We start from the raw sequence: 21,394 nt of genomic DNA on the forward strand, positions 1-21,394 counted from the left end.
TTCTGTTGTTGATAACAGAGAACCCGCTGCACAGTATCCACGTCATGTACACCTATAATATGCGTATGGAATTACTATTTATTTTTCATTTGATCATGAAAGTTCTGAAAGCACCATGCCAACCCTAAATTTTCATTTTTAAAGTACGTGTATTTTAAAATATGCTGTTATTTAAATTTAAAATCATACTACTAAACACTTTATTAATATTTAATATCGATAATAATAAGACGTACTTACTCTTTCACTAACATTTCGTATCTAGTACAATAGAGTTTTAAATATATATAAAAGAAAAATAAACAGTTAGAAATACGTAGGTACCGTATAATGCAATTATAAAAGTAAATAGTTTTAACTTCTATTGCATTACATTTCCGGGATTCGTGTTAAAAATAATGTAAATCAGAAAATATTTCCATTAATATTACAGCTTTTTCGTTTTCATATTATAATATTAAGTGTGACTATATGTATTGGAATATTATGCAGCAAAAATAATAAATCTATTGAATTATTTATTCATTGAAAAACACGTGTGTAGGTAGGTACATATCTTATTACTTTAAATTGGGTTCATAAGCTGTATTGGTTTTAAAAATATGTGTGTGTGTATTTTAGATTCTGGGTAGAGCGATGAATGTATTGATTTTTCAAATGATGTGTGCATTTCTTTTTTATTAAAATTTCTTTTTTGTGTGCCTTTACACAATATAAGTAGTCGAAATAATGCTTTGATTTTCAACTTCGGTATCTTTTCCAGTGAGAAAGTGAATCTATAGTTGGTGCATTGAGGAGGCCAAAATATAAAGTTCCCTGTGGTCTTCAAAAGCGACTGGAAAAACAAGAAAAAAATTAAGGAAAAACAGTAATTCTTAAGCAAAACCAGTTTTTGAAAAAATCAATTAAATCTAAGATTTGAAAATTTAATACCTGATTCCTTATAAGATTGTCTACCGGAATCTGAAATAAAATTTTTATGAGCATTTGAAGTTCATATTATTACAATATTGGATATTCACTCGATTTCTCATGTAGTGATTTTCTTATTTTAAAAAACAAATAACTGTAGATACTTGAAATTTACACTATAATGTTTATTTTATCAATTCTTATATTATAGATAACATTTTCAAAATATTTTGACTTGTTCTGAGCTGTTTATGGACATTTTTAGTTTGCATTTTTTTTTTTCATCCTAAAAAATGTATAAAATGCTTAACTTTTATAGCTAAGGATTGAAATTTTAAAACAAGGTTCCACGCGTCCATAGGGTATTTTGTAAACAAAAAATATAAAAACTTAGTTTTTTTTTATAGTTATTTTATGTTCAAATTTGGACGAAATTAGATATTTAAACGAAGAACAACGATTTTAGTTTTGTGTTATATTCAAAAAATATTATTCGTAGGTATTTGAAATGTATTCAACTTACAGGTTTCCGTATTAATAATAACAATATAAATATAATATAAAATGTCCTATAGGCTAACAAACCGTCTCCGCTCAGAATCGTTTTTGTTTATGCAATGATATTATATCATTGAATTCAAATTTAACACCATCCATTACAGTGACCCACTTGTAACATACTGTACAGCAGAGCGGCACCCACTTACCCCTTTTTATTTAAATAGGTTTTTGAATTAATTTTGCTAATATGTACCATATAATATTTTGTTAAGTGTGTGATATAACGAACACAATTAATTTTCTATAAAGTTCAAAGATCACTCGTAGAAAATAATATGTTAAAAATAATATATTTTAAACGTCAATAAAGTTCATTGGGCCACAATGAACCTTTTTTTAAAAATGTAGAACAGTAATTGGGTCACCAAAATTTTACTTTTATAAAAAAAGGTGTACCCGATGTCCCGATAACTGGGCAACTATACTTCAATATTTTTATGAATTTCCTTATACTTGCATCTCGTGAGATACATTTTCACTTACCGTTCTACAACTATATTTCTATATTTTAAAAATTTCCACCGGGTAGTCCTTATTTTTAAATTCACACGAAGTTGGTGACTGCTTTGCGAGTGATTTTATGAATCATATGCCATAAAACGTTAAACGAACACCATATTTTAACGATTATATTTTTGAATATTTTAATTGTAACGATGCAAGGTTCTCTCCGCACATATGGGTTTTACGTTCTGAAACAACAAATGCCGTCAAATCTTTTCATCAACATTTCAAAAACACCTTCTATTACGTCACAAACAAATATCCACGAATTGTACATGTTTTATTGGAAGTACAATCAAATATTTAAATTTAAATTAGATGCATAATAGGTACACAGAAGACCAACAAACAGATTTTAGTCAGACAGAATTATATTTAAAATTAAATAAAGAAATACGAAAAAGGAGAAAGAACTGAGTTTGATCTTGTACAATCTGTTGGTGATTATTTAAAAAATAGTTGTTTTTACTAATGTTTACTATTTTAATTATTATTTATTATAAATTGACTGTACCTAAATAATAATTGTACATGTATTTTCATTGTATTCAATAAAATCGTGGCGGGGGACGAGGTGGCCGAGTGGTCTAACGCGACGGATTCGGCACAGCCGGTCCGAGTTCGATCCTCGACCACTGGGCGGCATTTTTCTCCGTGCAAGTCACGGTGTCCGGAGAACAAGTGCCGCCATCCCCCCACCCCGGGGCACGGCAGAAACCTACGGGTGCCCCATTAGAAATTCTGCCAAACACAACACACACGTGTACCAACCTACCCAATATAAAACCTACCAAACCTACCCAATATAAAACCTACAGTGCCCTCCCCACACCCAATGGCCTATGTTGCCGCGGGTTACCCAATAAAAAAAAAAAAAAAAAAAAAAAAAAAAAAATCGTGGCTTTTGCAAATTAATAAATGTAACTTATATTAAAATGAATTTATTAATACTATTGAAATCACTAATCTTTACATACAAATATTCAGTATTATGGTATCGTATGTCTTATCAGAGTTATCGTTCGAATTAACAATTTTAACATTGGGTGCGACTATTTGTCTACCAATACGACGCTAGTAAGTAGTAGTAGTAGTACGTATTGACAACGACCCGATCTTTGTTATATAATATAATGTGTTATTAACTGTGGCCCTGATTTCCAGTACCCTTTGAACATTAAACTATTTCTTGCCCAATACCCAGGTAATTAATTATAAAAAAATATTGTTTAACAAGTAGGTAGGTAAAATATTGCCGATTTTCCGACCATCCGTGTATTTTTTATATTAATGACTACATTATAGGCTATCTAGTAGATATCTTTTTTTTTTTTTTAATTGATCTTGAGCCCGGCAGCTGAGGCCATTAGCTATTTTTAGTTTTACTGTAGGTTATTAAGTCGGTAGGGGGAGGGACACGTGTGTTATCTAGTAGATATCTTATTATTAGTCCTGTGTGCACATTGTATAATTTGTAAAAAATTGTTTGTAACCTCAATTTTATCCTGGTTATTACTTTACATAAATTAACCATTTCAACGAGTTTTCACGAGTTTTCAGTAATTTTAGTTATTAGTAGGAATATATCAATATTCAATATCTACCTATATAATGTACCTACACAAAACTCAAAACTATAAATTGTATCTATAGCAAAGATATTGATTTTTAAAACTGATGTATTTTTTTCACAAGAATTACTTTTAGTAAATGTACTTCAAAACGTTCGTACAACCCCCACGTATATAGATTACAAAAGTGGATACAGTATACCTATTGCTACAAAATTCTAATTTCTAATATGTTTTTAGTTTTTTTTTTCGCAATTTCTTAGTAGATTTCGATAAAATGTATAGACAAAGACTGATGAAAATGAGTGTCAATAAAATTGAAATGGAATTATGGTTAGATTATAATATAACATTTTTGAAAACGATTTCATGACATTCTTGTTAAAATAATTTAATTTGAAACTTATTTCTATGCTAATCAAAACGCAATAAGCTAATAACCCCATTAGAGTCGGCCAATTCCGTTCCTGATTTAATTAAATAAACTGGAGTTGTGTGCAAAATATACAGATTCATACTTGATAAAATATTTTAATCGATGAATACTATAAAAGTAGATAATAATAATATAACAGGAAGCAACATTTAATAGTTTTTTACTTATACAATTTTTCAAGCACTTCAAAAACTTCAGAGCTGCTTATTCTGTATATTGTATAAGAGATGATTGATTTTGCATGGAATCTATAGTTAAGAAAAAAAGCATATAGATAGAATTTTTATTTTGCGAGAATTATTTAATTATTTCTTTTGAAATAAATTAAAAACATTAAAATCAATATTAAGTCTATCAACAGTATCAACATAGTTTATTAAGTGATTGTATATATTCATAAGCTGAAAGCTATTGGTAGAATCTTTCCATTTTTCGATTGGTAAATATTTCCACATCTTCATTTTACACCATATAACGATATATGTTAATTCGTTTTAAATGAAATTTAAAAATGTAACTACAATCTACAACCAATTTCCAATCATATTCTTAATCTAGTTGTAAGTAATATAATATATATGCGATTTGTACACCCACTAAGATAGGTATTCCTAATGAAAAATGTAAATATCAGTTATATTTAGTTAGATTGCTATACTATAGTACAAAATCTGAGTATTTATATTGATTTGAGTTTTGTTTTATTAAATAAAATTTAAATCGATTTGAATTTATTGGTAAACTAATCAACGGTATCTGACATCTATAAGAAAAACTTGCTTCACATGACTTGAAGAATTTCAACAGTTTTTAAAACCCACGCCAATAAATAAACTTGACACGAATACGGTTCTCTATATTTCAAGGTGAAAAATAACTTAAATTCACATATTTTTACAACGAACAAACATGCATGCAAATGCAATGTAAACTGTCACTACAAAATACGAAGGTATGGTTTTATTATTCACCACGATATTATATCATACAGTGTCTTTTCGTCTAATATGTTTGTTTGTATCCAAATGCAGAAGCTTATCGAGGGTATATTATCTTCTTTCGGATAATCGACATGTTGTATCGGTGATATAGTTTTTTTTCGAAGCATAAAAAAACCCAAACACTATACGAGATCGCACTTGGTATACAATATTATAATATTATAGGCCTCATCTGGTCATTAAAAATTAATATGAACTTAGCATTCCCCAAGTGTGTTTTCATACAAAGCTAGCTTTTATATTAGAAATCATATTCACGCTGCTGTGAACAGTGAACATCGATAAACCTTAAGTGTACATATAGGTGTTTGAAAAATAAAACAGAATATCATACAGTCACGAATCACATACCACCGCGTTCCAATATATTGCTTCGAATCGTCAAAACAGTATAGAATTACGGGTTTTAAATTGCTTTGTGTGACTTTTGATTTTACTGTTATATCGTATTTCTTTATTGCCTATTGTATTTTTATTTTCATTTCGTCTTCCGGGAGTATATGGTGACATGGTGTATGATAACATTCGAGAACTTCGTCTGAATTGTACCATCACGCGTATGAAGTATAAAGTCCGAGTATATTTTCTCAAGTACTTTACAAACGCATTAAAACCAGTTGAGAAAGAACCCGAGACAAATACAAATTTAAATGTGTATCTTATATTATATTTTGTCCTCCATAATAATATATTACTAACTTGAGTATACTAGGTTACAGAGTGTATGTCATCGTAGTGGGACTGTCATCATCATGAACTGGAAGATAATTAGTCCAGTTATTATAATTAAAATCATTCACTATTTAATTCAACTTGCAATGTTACAATTTAGGCCTTAGAGTGATCAAACCGTCAGCACTCAAAATCTTCTTTTTTTGGCCCCCTTTAGAAGACATATTATGTAGTAAATATATTTAATAATTTTAAAGTTTGATTGAAAATAAACAAATATTAGGTTTAATTTAAAAACAATAATCTAATCATCATAGTTATTATAAATTAATATTAATATGTAATATGAAAAAAAACTTGTATATTGCATAATATTATGTTTATTATAAAATAAAATATATTATTTTCTTTGGCAGACCTCAGATTCCTTGACAATTACAAAAGGTTGGACCACCCTGACCCTGACCCTGACACCATGTAATAACTTAAAACATACCAAAAATCTAAAATTTGATACCAAAATACGTAAATAAATTATCATTATCAGCATATATAGATTATTTAATAACAAAAGTAACCGTTAAAAAAACCTGCAGGTTCGGGTGTTTTACTGCATTTGAAATGATCATAACATATTAACGAGGATAATAAACTCTTTTTTTTGCATATTTTATCAATTTGTAAATGCTATATTATAACATAACCATATGTAAGTAAGGTTGTAAAAATTTGAAATTCACATAAAAATAATAGTCCATATGGAATACAAATGAAAGTCAGTTATTGTGACCAAAATATTAAATATATTTAACGATTGTTTTACAATAATTAAGAACCCAGCAAACATTTTATATTACACCCTGTGACCTGCCTATATTATATATAATTTATACCAATACTACAATTGTGTATGACACTTCACTCGAAAAATAAGTGACCACAAATAAACATATTACAAATAATATTATACTCAACACAATACATAGAATAATATTATATACATGTATAGTCATATAGGTTACCAAGTCAAAATGCGTAAAGCTTATAAATCTCCAGTTTCGGGATTTCACCATACTTTGCTAAAGGCACAATATACAATCATCACTGCGATCTAATAATCCCTTTTGATCGAAATAACATTTCTATTAATGTCGCCTGTCAACTAATTTCCATATGAAAACGATATTTTATGAGTATTAATGGATCATATTATCATTATTTAAAATCTACAGTATAAGTACTCCTAACAGTGCTACAATACCAATTGTTTCCGTGTCGTACAAAAAGAAGAAGCCAATAGGTGGACGCAATAACGTACATTTCTGAGTTTAACATTCAATACATAATTTTTTTTAAAACAAAACATTACGCAGGACAAACTATATTTTGGACATACATATACTTGAAAACATTAATAATTTATGATGCGCACACCTTGTTTATATAAATCAATGTTTCGATTCATAGGGATAGAAAATATTTTCTGTTTATAATGTTTGAGTAGTACTCGAAGAGGTTATAAGATTCACGACAACGTAACATGAACCGTGGAAAATACAGTGAGCCTGTTTTTAACAAAATGGCTTTTTATGTTATTCGATTAAATTGTACTACAATGGATCATTATTTGTAACACATTATAAACGTAATATTTCAATTTGAAATCAATATATTATATTATTTAAATGTTCACAAAATGCTCGGATTTGTATTGTCACGTCAACCTGCACCAAGTTATTGGGATTGGGATCTGAGGATGGGTAAACACAAGTCAAAAACTCTATTAATTCTCTCATATTTTAAATCTATTTATTATTTTGGAAGATCAAGTGAATTCAAAAGTATAATATGTATTTTTACACACATTATTACATTTGATAAAAAAAACTGGTTTAAGAATAAAAATATTTTATTATTTCGGAATTTTTTTTAGTAATACAAGTTTTATATTATTAATTTATGTATACTATTTTAATGCTTTGGTAGATATTCAAAATATTAATTATAATTTTAAATTTGTATATTAGTATAATTTCAAACTAGGTAGGCGCTTGTTTAATATAATATGTAGGTAATTACTAATTATTAAAAGTTGAATAAATAATATATTTAGAGCAATACGGATTATAACTTTCCCGTCGAACGTCTTATTGCAACTAATTAATATTTTCTCCTCCGGTCCTCGATACTAAGGGGGAAAATCCATATAGTGAAATATAATTATTTATTGTAATATTGTAATATTGTTAAGAGATAATCTGATAACACTAAATGACTAAGGAACTATGAACTTAAATTTAAAAATGGTTATACATATAATATACATTGTAATACAAAATTACGTATAACAGTTCTGAACAAACAATACCTATATCCTGAAGGCTTATAATATAAGCTTAATATATAAATAAAATTCATTCAATGGATAAATTTCACATCGCACCCTAAACTTACTAAATTAATTTTCTTATGAAATAATTAATAAGTGACCAAATTATTTTATGCAATTTAGCACTATACTGGAATTGTAGCATGTTTCAAGAATGTAGTCTATAAATGTTCTATTTAATTTTATTCATAAACGAAATGCCAATACAATAGCTACATTATACTACATAATATACAAAAACACATCATAAAATAAATAATCCACGGACGTATAATTTAATTGTTTTTCGCTTCAAACTACTAAAGTAGTTAGGTATATACTTAATTCTGCTATAATGTGGTATAGTAATAATATGAAATTATCCTATCGTAAATTATTTTTTAAAAATTGTCTGTACACGAGATTACATTATATGAGTGTAAAGACTTTTGAAAATTCGTTCTGTTAAAAGAAAACACTTAACTTTATGTGGTTATAGACTTGTGTTCGTACAAAACGTGTATGGTAGCCGGTGGGTAAGTTACTCAATTTAACATCTTATCATACTGTGAGTAAAGATGAGTTTCCATAGTCACAAGAAAATTATATTACATTTTACGGATTCAATCAAAATTATTAAATCAACAATTATCTACTGCCTACACTAAAATTATGTAACGCCATAATACCACCATATTAAAATTGATCGATATATTATCTCACGGACCTTGGCATTTGCTTAGGTTGCTCTAGATAGTGTCTGTGAGTTGTGCATATTATAGTAGTTGGCTTATTCTGTCGTGATAGAAATCTGTGAATAATCTGTCACCTCGGTTAAAGTTTAGGTTTTCCATAATTAAAATTACATGGTGTTCTCCCGGTACCCGCCCTAAAGCGAATGACCAGCGTGCGATAAATGGCCGCACCAATAAACCCCGACGCGGTAGACTCGGGAATTAATAATCATAATGCAGGTAATAATGTAATTTACATTTTAGATACCAATTTTAAGATTTTAAAATTATATAAAATATAACAAAATTTGACCAATTTTTAGGTTTATAAATACAGAAGTTTAAATATCTCATAAAATATATTATATAATATTTAACTAAGCAAAGACCATTATATACAATGGTATAGCTAGTAGCATAAGTACAGCTAGTTTTAGTAAAATTCCAACGGTAATAATTAGAAGATAAATTGCTAAATAGCTATGCAATCTTAAAAATTACATTTGATAGCATTTTAAAGGTACGTGTGTGTAATTATTTCCATATAAATAGCAGCATTTTTCAAAAATAATTTTGGTTTTTGTTATTTTAAAACATTTATTTTATAATTAGCAACTAAAAAAAGGTGGGCAAGTGGGTACCGCTCTATTATACAGTAAATGTCTTGAGGAGTCACTGTAATTAATCAAACGGAAAAGTGCTCAGCAATTTATTAAAATATAATATAGTTTAGTTTATAAAATATCGGAATACAGCGAAACCTCCCCTAACGGACACCTCTAATATCCAACGAAATTTTGGTAACAAACTACAAACTTTCATCAAATTGAACCCTTTGAATAGCGGACTAAGTTTCAGCGACCGAGAGCGTACAGTATTCAGGGATTTACTGCATTACACAGAAATATACCTACTAATATTTTATATTCTATAGTCTATTATACAGAAATTGTGCATATATTACAGATCCTCTTGTTCTCTATGCGTACAGAGTTTGACTGTGATTAAAATAAAAAGTGAAATTGACAGTACATTATGTTATATATAGTTATAACATTGTTATTATTAAACAATTTATTTATAACATAACATTAATTATTAATACATTTTTTTTTAAACATTTATTAATGTAACTATGTAAGGACGAAAGAATAGCTCCATTAATTAATTATTAAATATTATATATTGTCTTTTGAGTGCATTTTAAATGTTGTTTTTTCTGCTTTATTCTGGCATCAAAATCTATAATCACTAATATTATCCAGTTAAGTTTATTTAATAAGTTTACCTGATTAATGATTATGTCTAAAATACGGTACCATCGTGAAAAATAACTTATAAGATTGTTTTTTATATGTATTTTGTTTTCAAAATCATAATTTGACGTTAACTAATAATCAAAGTTTTAAACAGCTGATGTCTTCATTTGTTTAAGAATAATATTCTTAATAAAATATACTTTTACTCAATTCTTAAAGCCTTTTTTACATATTTTAATACACTGCGTAATTTCCAGAATTACAGCTATTGTTTAAACCATTATCATATACTGAACTACTGGATGGTTTGAGAACAATAACTATAGAATTGATTTTATATTCTATAACAATAGGTATCATACTACATTACAAGAAAAATATACCTACGTACATAGGTAGTAGGTACCTTTCATTTTATTTTATTTTAGATTCTGAGTGAAATGATGAATGTATTGATTTTACAATGATGTCTTTTTTTTTTCTTTTTTTTTTTTTCTTTCTGTGTACACGATTAGTAGTCGAAATAATACTTTGATTTTCAACTTCGGTATCTTGTTTGATGGGAAAGTGAATCTTGTTGGTACTTTTGAGTGGTCAAAATTTAAAATTACCAATAGTTTTCAAAAGCGCCCGAAAAAACAAAATAAAAATTAAGGAAAAACGGGAATTTTTACGCAAAATCGGTTTTTGAGAAAATCGATTTTGGCTTATGGTGTAACTCTAAAACAAATGATTGTAAATTCATAAAATTTTCATTGAAAGTTTATATTAGCCTTTTCTATACATAAAAAGTTTTCAAAATATTTTGACTTGTTTTGAGCTGTTTACAGATATACTCAGTTTCCGACTATTTTAGGTTTTTTTTCTATGAATGTCAATAAAATTTTATTTGTTGGGTAAAAAAGCTTGACAACTTAATACAAAGCTCCTACTATATTTTTACAATGACATTTGAAAAATATTAAAAATCCTTAATCACAGTTTTTTTTTTTATAAGCATTTAAAATTCAAATATTGACAAAATACGGAAAGAACACAAAAATTAGCAAATTATTTTGAGTTAGAAATTCATAAAAATTTTTCTTTTTAAATCTAAGATTTTAAAATATAATACAAGATTCCTCATAAGTTTATTTACCTTTATCAAAAAAAAAAAATATCTACAAGAAAGTCAAGTTAAATTTTTATAAGCTTTTGAAACATTTGATATTCACCCGATTTCTCATGTAGCGATTTTGTTATTTTGTTATAATTCAAAAACAAAATGACTGTAGATACTTGAAAATTTCACTGAATGTTAGCATTTTCTATACACCATACAATTTTAAAAATGTTTTGACTTTTTTTGAACTGCTTATGGACATGTCAGTTTTCAATTTTTTTTGTTTTTTTTCCTATGAATATCAATAATATTTTATTTGTTGGGTAAAAAAGCGGGAAAATTTAATGCAAGGCTCCTGATATATCGCGTTACAACAGCAGTTGAAAAATATTAAAAATACATAGGCATATTTTTTTTTTTATAAGAATTTAAAGTTCGAATTTTGACAACATTTATCACATTTAAAATGTAATAATTATTTTGTAGTTAAAAATGTATAAAATATTCTACTTTTATAGCTAAGGATTGAACATTTAAAACAAGATTCCTCGTAAATAGGTTATATATAAATTACTTTATTCACAATAATATCATCAAATATACTTAGTAATATCATAGGCTGACTGACCGTTTTTGTTCAGAATCATTTTTCTTATACAATGATATTATATCATTGAATTCAAATTTAACACCATCCATTACAGTGACCCACTTACAACCTACTGTACAGCAGAGTGACATCCACTTACCCACATTTTTATATTTAATACGGACCTAAGTCTAATTACAAGTATATATTATAATGTACAATAAAAATAAACCATAAACAATTTACAATCAATACAGATAAATATTACACTTTATATAACTGAACACTAAACATTTAGTTCAAGACTATTTTTTGAATGTATAAAGACTACTTAGAAAAGGTCTATCTTATATGTATTTGCTAATTATTGTAACGTCCAATCAATCGGTGAATTTTAATTTAAAAATATGGTAGCAGAATTAGCTGGGTAGTGGATAGAATAAATTATTATTAAGTAACACACGTTAGTTTGTTTTAAAATTTATCATTTCTAATAATTCAGAATAATCTATGCAATTATTTTTTACTTTATACAAAAAATCTTAGAGCAGTTTATTGTTAAAATGTAATGTACCTACTTTATGTCATTATAATTTTTATTAGGTACTATTTGTAAGTTAAGTTTCCGTACATTTTTTCCTTAGGACAAAAATATATAGATTAATGATAACGTTAGTCAACTATAAGAATTTATACAGTTTTACAACGGTAATTTTCGTAATATTAATGAGCTTAACCGAGCTTAAATTGTTCTCACTATTTTCCAAACTATTAATCATAATGTTTCCTTTCTGGTCATAAATCTCAATGCCAACAATCGTAATTCATTTTTCGTAATCGTCCTTTTTAATTTATTAATCCTCAGTTGGACTTTCTTCAGGTGGAAATGAAAATAATAAAAATATTGATATACCTATTATTATTATCGTTTTACAGATTGCCCAACTCTATGCACGCCATATGCTCCGACCGGCGATGTAGTATAGCCATCAAATTATCGTATCTACTGCCGTTCATTATTTGCAGCCCAACATTTCTAGTGTTTGAAATACTGGAAACGAAAGTCGTCGAAAACGGCACTGTGGCCACGTTGTACCATTTGGGCTTGAGCACCATAGCAAGAGTGAACCATGAATTATTGTACATGATACATCTGTGGACATATGCTGTGATCATCAAACTACTGCCTTGCCTAATACTAACCGTCGTTACCATATCTCTGGTAAGTGTAACTTTTAGTCACATTATAACGTCGCTACAATAATGGATGAGCAATTATCACTTTAAAACATATTGTATTATGGGCTCTTCCAAAGATCCAAAATCGCCATACTGGTGTAAACTAATATGATATTGTGATATCCTTAAACATCGTTTTATTAATTTGTTTGTTCCAAGTATACATTATAAACAAAAATTAACAAAGGATGTTTGAATATAAAATGTTTGTAGACCACCCAGAATGCACTAATTTTTTACCACCGTGTAAATCATTTTTTTTGTTAACGTTTTTCAACGTTTGTAACAACAAAATCTGAAATAATTATTCATGCGTTTTTCTTTCTTTATATAATATTACCAAATTATCCCATTAATATTCACTAAAAGTTCAAACCATCGTAGACAACATAATAATCTTTCATAGTATTCCCCTCAAATTAAGAAGTATTCTTATTTTTATTAACCTAACATATTTTATCTCAACAATTTAAAAATTATTCAACAACGTTCTCTGAAATCTATTTTATATACAGAACAAATCTATACTTAAATATTAGGGTAATCGTCCAATCGAAAATATCAATAGTGTAATTTTAACTTCTAGATAAACGCGTTGAGTGAAGCATCTGAAAGGAAAGCAAAGCGACTTCCAACCCAGCAACAAATGGCTCGTATAAGGAATATGAAACTTAAGAAAAGGATGGACCGAACTAGCCGTATAATGATTGCGGTGTTGTTATTATTTCTTGCCACGGAGTTCCCGCAAGGAATACTGGGTCTACTAAGTGGCATACTGGGGAGGGGTTTTTTTCAAACTTGTTACAGTCTATTTGGCGAGCTTATGGACATGTTAGCTCTCTTGAATGCGTCGTTAAACTTTGTATTTTATTGTTGCATGAGCAAACAGTTTCGAGTAGCGTTCGGTCAATTATTCAAAGCCCAGCCTAGCATTATGTTTAAGCCCAACAATATTTTGGAGACATTCGTATAAGACTTGGAGGAAGGTTAGGACAGCATGATTGAAACCGTGGAAATTAACCGAATATTGTTATGTAATATTAAATATGCCCGCTTTTTAATCCTGATGGAAATTACGGGTAAGTTAATTTATTTCATAGTTTTTAAATATGTTCAAACATAAACGTTTAACCAAATTATAATCACCATTCAAGTCAATAGCTTTTTAATATAAGCTTAAGTTGCTCAAATATGACAAAATGTCATATTTTTTACTATAATTATTAATTTAATAAATTTTCTTAATTTAACACTAACTATAATTGTCATTATATATTAGGGTGTGTTTTTAAACATAACTATTGTTGACTCATATAAATTAGACTGCATTGACGGGGTTATGATTTTTAATATTCAAAAGTTATTTATTTTTTTTTTATCCAAAAGATATTTTAAATACACATAAATAATAATATACTTCTGTGCATACAATTAAATTGGTGGTGTACCTAATAAATTCTTGATTAAAAATCATATTTCCATATAATGACTATTTAACCGAATCAACACAACACCCACCCATTAATTTTTTACTTTTTTATTATAGAATTTGGAAATATTTTTCATAATAAATACTATTGTTATAATTAGGTATAAAAGTTTTTAATACCTTTATTGAACTTAATTTATATATATCGGTTTATAGTAACATAATTATTATAAAATGCATCAATATTATATATAGATGTTATATAATCATACATAATATAATATATAATATATATTTATTAATTAACAAAAAAAAAATGGTTTTAAAATACATAATGTTATACATACTTGAGTAAATATTTAAAAAATACCTATTTAATATAATATTAATTTTTATTGATCTACATCTGAACTAAATGTACCTATAATAACCTCGATAATAGTTTATTCATGTGAAATTCTTATTAATTTGTTAACTTTAAGCAAATGTATTTTATAATTTATTAATTTGTCCAATTCTTTATAAGTAAAGCTTGTTGTAAAAACAAGCAAAAATATTTTATCAAAACTAAAAATAGATTGAAATATATGAATGAATAATAATACTTATTAATTTAGAAATAAATAATTTAAAATAAGGAACTATTGAATTAATATTATAAAATCAACACTTAACCAAAACTATGTAATTATACAAAATAAACATAAGGGTTAGGTAGATATACCTACTTCAATTCTCTACAATGATATTTTTAAAAAGAAAATTAGTTTAGTAGTAGCTTATAGAAGCCCTGGAAACTTTTCTTTTTTTAAAACATATATATCAAGAAAATAAATAAAAAAGAAACCAAAAATGGATATTTTTACGAAACATATTGATGTTTTCATCATCGAAGCTAAAGAAAGATTCGAAGCTGCCGCAAGAGCGAACCCTTGGTCTTACCCTTATTTTTTTCAATTTACACAATATTGTGTGTAGTTCAGTTGACATCACTTAATTCCATACAATACAGTGAAACTTTATGTTTATAATTACTAATATGGAAATGAGATATAGTCCATCTGTAAAATAGCAACCTATTGTGTTGGACAAAACACAAAGTTAATTAATTGATTTTGTTCTTTATTTATAAGGTTAAAAAAATAATCTCACAATGAGATCATTAAACTTTTTTAATATTATGTATTTTTTATTCAAAATGTTTTTTAACTTTCATGACTTTTGACTACATGAGATAATTTTGAACTATTGGGTAGTGACTACTCTTTTTTATCGATTTAAATATTAGGTAAAGAAATGTATTAAGGCAGTTGTCAATACAAATAATAAAATAATAAAAAAATAAAATATTCATATTATGTTATATTAGAATAACAAAACCTATCCATTATTTGATAAAACATATTGATATTATAATGCATTTTAAAACAGTTCATGTAATCTATTAGTCAACATACCTACTTCAAAATAATTTAACATCAATTTCAATATGTCATTTTCAGAATATAATTCTAAGGTTTGGCACAGTAAAAGAGTTTGATTAATTCATAATTTATGCATAATACCTATAGTGAAAAATTAATTCAACATACTGGAAGTAAGTTTATTGAACCAATACAAACTGCCATTGTTAGTAATATTCGAGTTCTAGTACTTTTTAAATATAAATATGACATTTAAAATATATAAATAACCACTTTATTTATAATAAAAACAAAAACAATACAATAAAATGTTTTTGTTCAAACATTTACAAAAATACAAAAATTATAATAGATTAAAACCATTCAAGTTATATTATTGATAATTTTGTAGGAATTGTATTAATTCACCAATAAAAGTTGCCTTTTTATATGATTGTAAAAGACAGTTTTGTATAGGGCTATAATATTATAACCTACATAAATCATCTAATGTTTTAAAAATTACTTAATTCAATATTTAATCTAAGAAATTTAAATTTGATAGAAATTCCTAAATTTTAAAATTTAATAATTTTAATATGTGTTATGAAATGTTCAATAAATGTAAAAGAATTGAAATAATTATAAAATATCGAGTGGTATAACTTTGAGTTGATTCACTTTGAAACGTTATTTCAATAGATGTGTGTAATGTGTATTTTTAAGCCCCGCACTCAGCAGGATATTTCAGAATATTTAATATGTAAAATATAAGTTACCTAGTGAAAAAAGAGATAATAACATATTGATGTACCTATAATATGATATTAAATTATATATTATTATATGTTTCAAACGATTTTCCCGTGTTTATGTTTACCCTATTGTTATGAAATATACATTACTTTTCGAAATGAGTTTGTACAAAATGTTTGAATGAATAATAAAATATAATATATTATCGTGTTATTATTTGATAAAATGTAACGTTGAATATTCGTTCAAAATAATGTAAAAATATTATACCATATTAAATTGTTATGTAGTGTGACTCTATTCGTGTTGGTATTAAATTTATTGCAGCGTGTTTTTTCGTCAACCGACTTATTTAACGCATGAACAGACTCACGGTGATATTCTGGGCACCGTCCTGACACGAAACCACGAACGTGATCGCACGTAACCGTTACCAAACGTTTCGGTGGCAAAACAAAACATATTTAGTGTACCTGTCCAACACAACCAGCTAAACCTGACCATAATACAATATTATTATTGTACCTACATAACAAACGTGCCCACGTCCGCGATAACAGTATATTAATGGGGCGTCATTCATTTGGGCGAATGACCCAAAACTTAACCGAGCACACGAGCAAGAAATCATTTAGGCCAAAATCTAACTGGTCGTTTGGCTGAATTTTATCTTTAACTTTTTTGTTACGTCCTGAAGTCTTTGACATATTGGATCAAATAAGAAGTACTGCAAAGCGTGTAAAAATGAAAGCAAATATAGACTTAAACTAAAATCCGGGTAAAATTATTATACGTTCGACTTTAATCGCGTTACCCGAAGACGAAATTATCAATTCCGATAGAAATATTTAATACAAAAATAAGAATAAAGGATATGGAAAAAAAGTAATATAGGTAGAATATATTTTCGAAAACGCCATTTTTCTACTTTGCCTTGTACCATTAAAATTGCACACCTACACATGTATTCATGATATTCAAAAAATATCACTTTTAATCGTGGGTAATATTGTTTTATAAATCAAGAAAAAAATATGGTAATAATAACACGTTCAGATAATCTTAGATTGTTATGGGATTCGTATTAGACATATTAGTCATCTATATAAATTTCATCCAAATAATATGTAATTATGAGTTCACCCAAACGATACAAGATTTTGGGTCATTCGCCCAAATGAAAACCACCTTATTAGTACATAAACATTTATTATACTAAACGACCCTGGTCCTCGGAACCACATATCACATCTAAAATGGCAAGAAATTGTTCCATGGCTACGTCTGAATATTCCTAGGAATTGTTGAATCCTATATAATAGCCCAACAGTTTTTAGCCTAAAACTGTTTTAAAATTAGTTTGGATTGAAGCACACGTAAGGTATTAGTAAGCACAGACAAAAATCAGACGCAAAAAACTAAAATATTTTATAAAAAATATATATATATTTTTTAATTTTAATAATTCAGCAGCCTCAACATACCCAACACCATAGATACGCAGCACTCGGAACAACATGACGCGGACACCACCGCACACATTTTAAATTTCTTAACAAAACCAAATAGTATAACCTAATTAAAAAAATAAAAAAAATACTGTAGTTAATGGTCATTGTCACCGATGTTAATTAAATACAATATTAAATTTATTTAAGAGGATGTCACACCCGCATGTGTTGTCTCAGTCTTACGAATGTACAACATAGCAAAAACTGTTTTGCACGGGACAACTTTTCTCGCGCCATATTTGGTGTAGAACTACCAAATTTTCACAGCACGTAAAGAAGAACTTTATCTGTGCAACAGCGTGCTTTTTTTTTTACTAGCAGTATCCAATCATTTTTTATAAGCAAATAAAAAAAAAACAAAACAACCAAGTGTTCAGAAGCAAATAACTTGTATTGTATTTATGTTATCTTAAATATGGGCACGCTTTTGCATAGATAATTTTCCACCCTATATGTTCAGAAATTTTGAAGCCACTACTACAAACACAGAGAGATAAAAGTTGTCCTGCGCAAAACAGTTTTTGATATGTTGTACATTTGTAAGACGGAGACAACACATGCGGGTGTGACATCCTCTTAATCAAATATATTTTTTTAATAATAAGTTTTTAAAATATTTTTTTTTGTTTTTTATTGTTACTACAATACTACCTACTATATTACTTTAAAAATGAAAAAAAAATATTCTGAATATAATCGGGGAACCTAGGAACCGTTATTACTTCAAGTAAGATCATAATAATAATAATATCTGTGTAGGTGCGATAGTGTTGTATAGTGATCCCGCGCGAAGCATCATGCATACAATTTAATTAGGCTCTAATTTTCCTAGAGTTATAGCGTGAACGCACATAAAATAACATAAGTATAGACGTATGGCAAAACAATTACAACACGACGTCTATGCTTGTTCAATTTCTGTTGCGAGTATAATTCATATTATATTATAATTAATTAGGTATCCTATAACACAACTTGTACCTACACATTTAATATACATTGAATATAAATTCATAGCTAATATACGCATGTGTGTGTAAAATAACATATGCGCGTTGCACAACATACGTATATACATGAAAACTTATATAATATGTACATTGTACGGTACTATGGTTTATACCTATATTTCGGTGGCGCCGGTGTGGTACGATGATTTTCCTGCAGGTGGCCGACGGTGAGCTTCAGCGCATTTGAAATCAAAAGTCTGCGATAATTTTCGAATGTAGTGTGTTTCTATAGCGGAAGGAGCAGGTAGGACCGAGCTAACGTCAGTGTACACTTAAACTTTACTGTATTATGATATTATTATGTGCATGTACATAATATTATAATATAGATAATGATATTAATATATAAAAATATAAAAATAATATGGTCGATAAACTAAATAATAATATTACGAAATAACGAGGCTAATGAAAACGTGCTGCGGTGCCGTAAGCCGTTTATATAATATAATACCCATAATACATATTATTATGCACGTCGAAACAATGAGTTGTCATAAAAATTATTAATATTACGCAAATATTTGCCCAACCATATGCACGTGCATTGTCACTGTGGATACATTTATTACGAGATAATATAATACATCACATTGTAATATCGTATTTATACGTTATTATAGTGATTCCGGGAAATAAGAAAATATCTTTACGTTTGTCTTAAAAATTACATAACGTGTTACAGCAGGTGCAGCATATTCCCACTGATTTACTTCCGCACATATAGTATTAACACTATCGTACAAGTATACCCCCGCCGTTTAAATTTCTCCGACGAAAATTATTAATTAAACTCGCTGCAGCCTACCTATTCTGAGGGGAACATTGGAACGATAAACGTATTAATTTCTTTCGGCGTTTGATCGATAATATTGTAATACACCGCGGGTTCAGTCAGTGGCGGATCCAGGGCTTAATTTTGGGAGGGGCGTGGGGCAGCATTTGGTGAATTCTAATTTCTCCCCAACTATTACGCCGAGACAATTTCGCTTGGAAATCATCATTGCCACCGTCGTTTGCGCGCAGTATGAGCACAATATTGCAAGCTGGTAGCATTCCGCGGACTTCGTCGGTGCCGCAAGTTTTTCAGTATGGGTCTGTTAGTAATAGGGAAACTTTGAACGGATGCCAAATTAAAGTTTTCTGTAAAGCATACGACGTGTTTACTGTAGATACCTGTACACACAGACTCCCACTCGTATGGTATTGGCTGGGTCGTCTCGGATAAACTGGAATAAAACAAAAACGCCCCACTGTTTTATATTGTAAATTTGTAAGACTATTACTTTTCAAAGACAAAAGTGACGTGATTAGCTCTCCGACATAATATTATTATACGCATCAAACTTTTACTCTTCTGTTATACGAATTATGTGTTATTTGTTTTTGTTGTGCCTATCTGTATTCTGTCACTTCAACTGTTGTGTAAAAATAACTCATTTAAGTACAACTGTCAATCGAAACTCGGTAAGTGTATTGTATATGTATAATATAATATTATTATTTAGTTATTGAATTTTCCTCTAACTAGTTTTGATTTCAATTTATATTTCATTCTGAATAATACATATATTATGATCCGACCGTTTCACAAATTACCTGCGAATACACCGAGATTAAAGGAACGTCGTAGTTACTTTAATTAACACCCTTACATAAACTTAATATTAGATATTACTCATATTGGAATGATATTAAATAACACAACTAAAATATAAAGGATGAACCTCATTCATATTTATGCCAAGTTGACATGAGAGTACCTAGGGGCTAGGATATTTTTAAATTACATTATTATAATACTCACCAAGATGACTTTGCATATTATTCAACTTATATTTAGAATACATAAATAAATACGACAGTTCGAGACACACAATAATGTAAGTATTACTTTTTTTTCGGGGTGTAAATTATGGAACGAAATTATATCTGAGAAAATCACAAGTGCTAATAGTGAATAATATGTTTTTGTTTATTTACTTTAAAATGTTTACGAACACATCTAAACTGATAAATTATGAAGACCTTTCAACAATTAGAAATAGTAAAACATAATAATTAGATATTGATCATAAATTGTTCGTAATAACTAATAAGTACTTAATAAGTAATAACTAGCAACAATAATTATATGAACATTATAGTAATGCGTAATAATAATTATTATTAGCATTATTATAGTATTATGATTTAGTAATAATATTAAAAACTAATAACACCTACTACTACCTAGTATTTACTAATAAAATTGATTATAAATACTAGGACTTATAATCTATGCTAATTATAAATTTATGAAAAATAAAATTATAAATCATAAGTGTATAATCGCAC

At 27.9% G+C, this 21,394-nt stretch overlaps 1 protein-coding gene across 2 annotated transcripts in view; it reads left to right on the forward strand.

The window, feature by feature from the left end:
* The window catches only part of LOC132945454 (G-protein coupled receptor dmsr-1-like), a 119,515-nt gene extending 102,689 nt beyond the window's left edge, over positions 1 to 16,826 (forward strand). For both annotated transcript variants that reach the window (XM_061015200.1, XM_061015201.1), the window contains 2 exons: positions 12,646 to 12,931; positions 13,535 to 16,826. In XM_061015200.1, the coding sequence (XP_060871183.1) occupies positions 12,646 to 12,931; positions 13,535 to 13,921 (673 nt within the window). In that variant the 3' untranslated portion in view covers positions 13,922 to 16,826. The remainder of the gene's footprint in view (positions 1 to 12,645; positions 12,932 to 13,534) is intronic.
* Positions 16,827 to 21,394: the final 4,568 nt, after the last annotated feature.

The sequence above is a fragment of the Metopolophium dirhodum genome, chromosome 5 (genome assembly GCF_019925205.1).
Source record: "Metopolophium dirhodum isolate CAU chromosome 5, ASM1992520v1, whole genome shotgun sequence".
NCBI classification, from domain to species: domain Eukaryota; kingdom Metazoa; phylum Arthropoda; class Insecta; order Hemiptera; family Aphididae; genus Metopolophium; species Metopolophium dirhodum.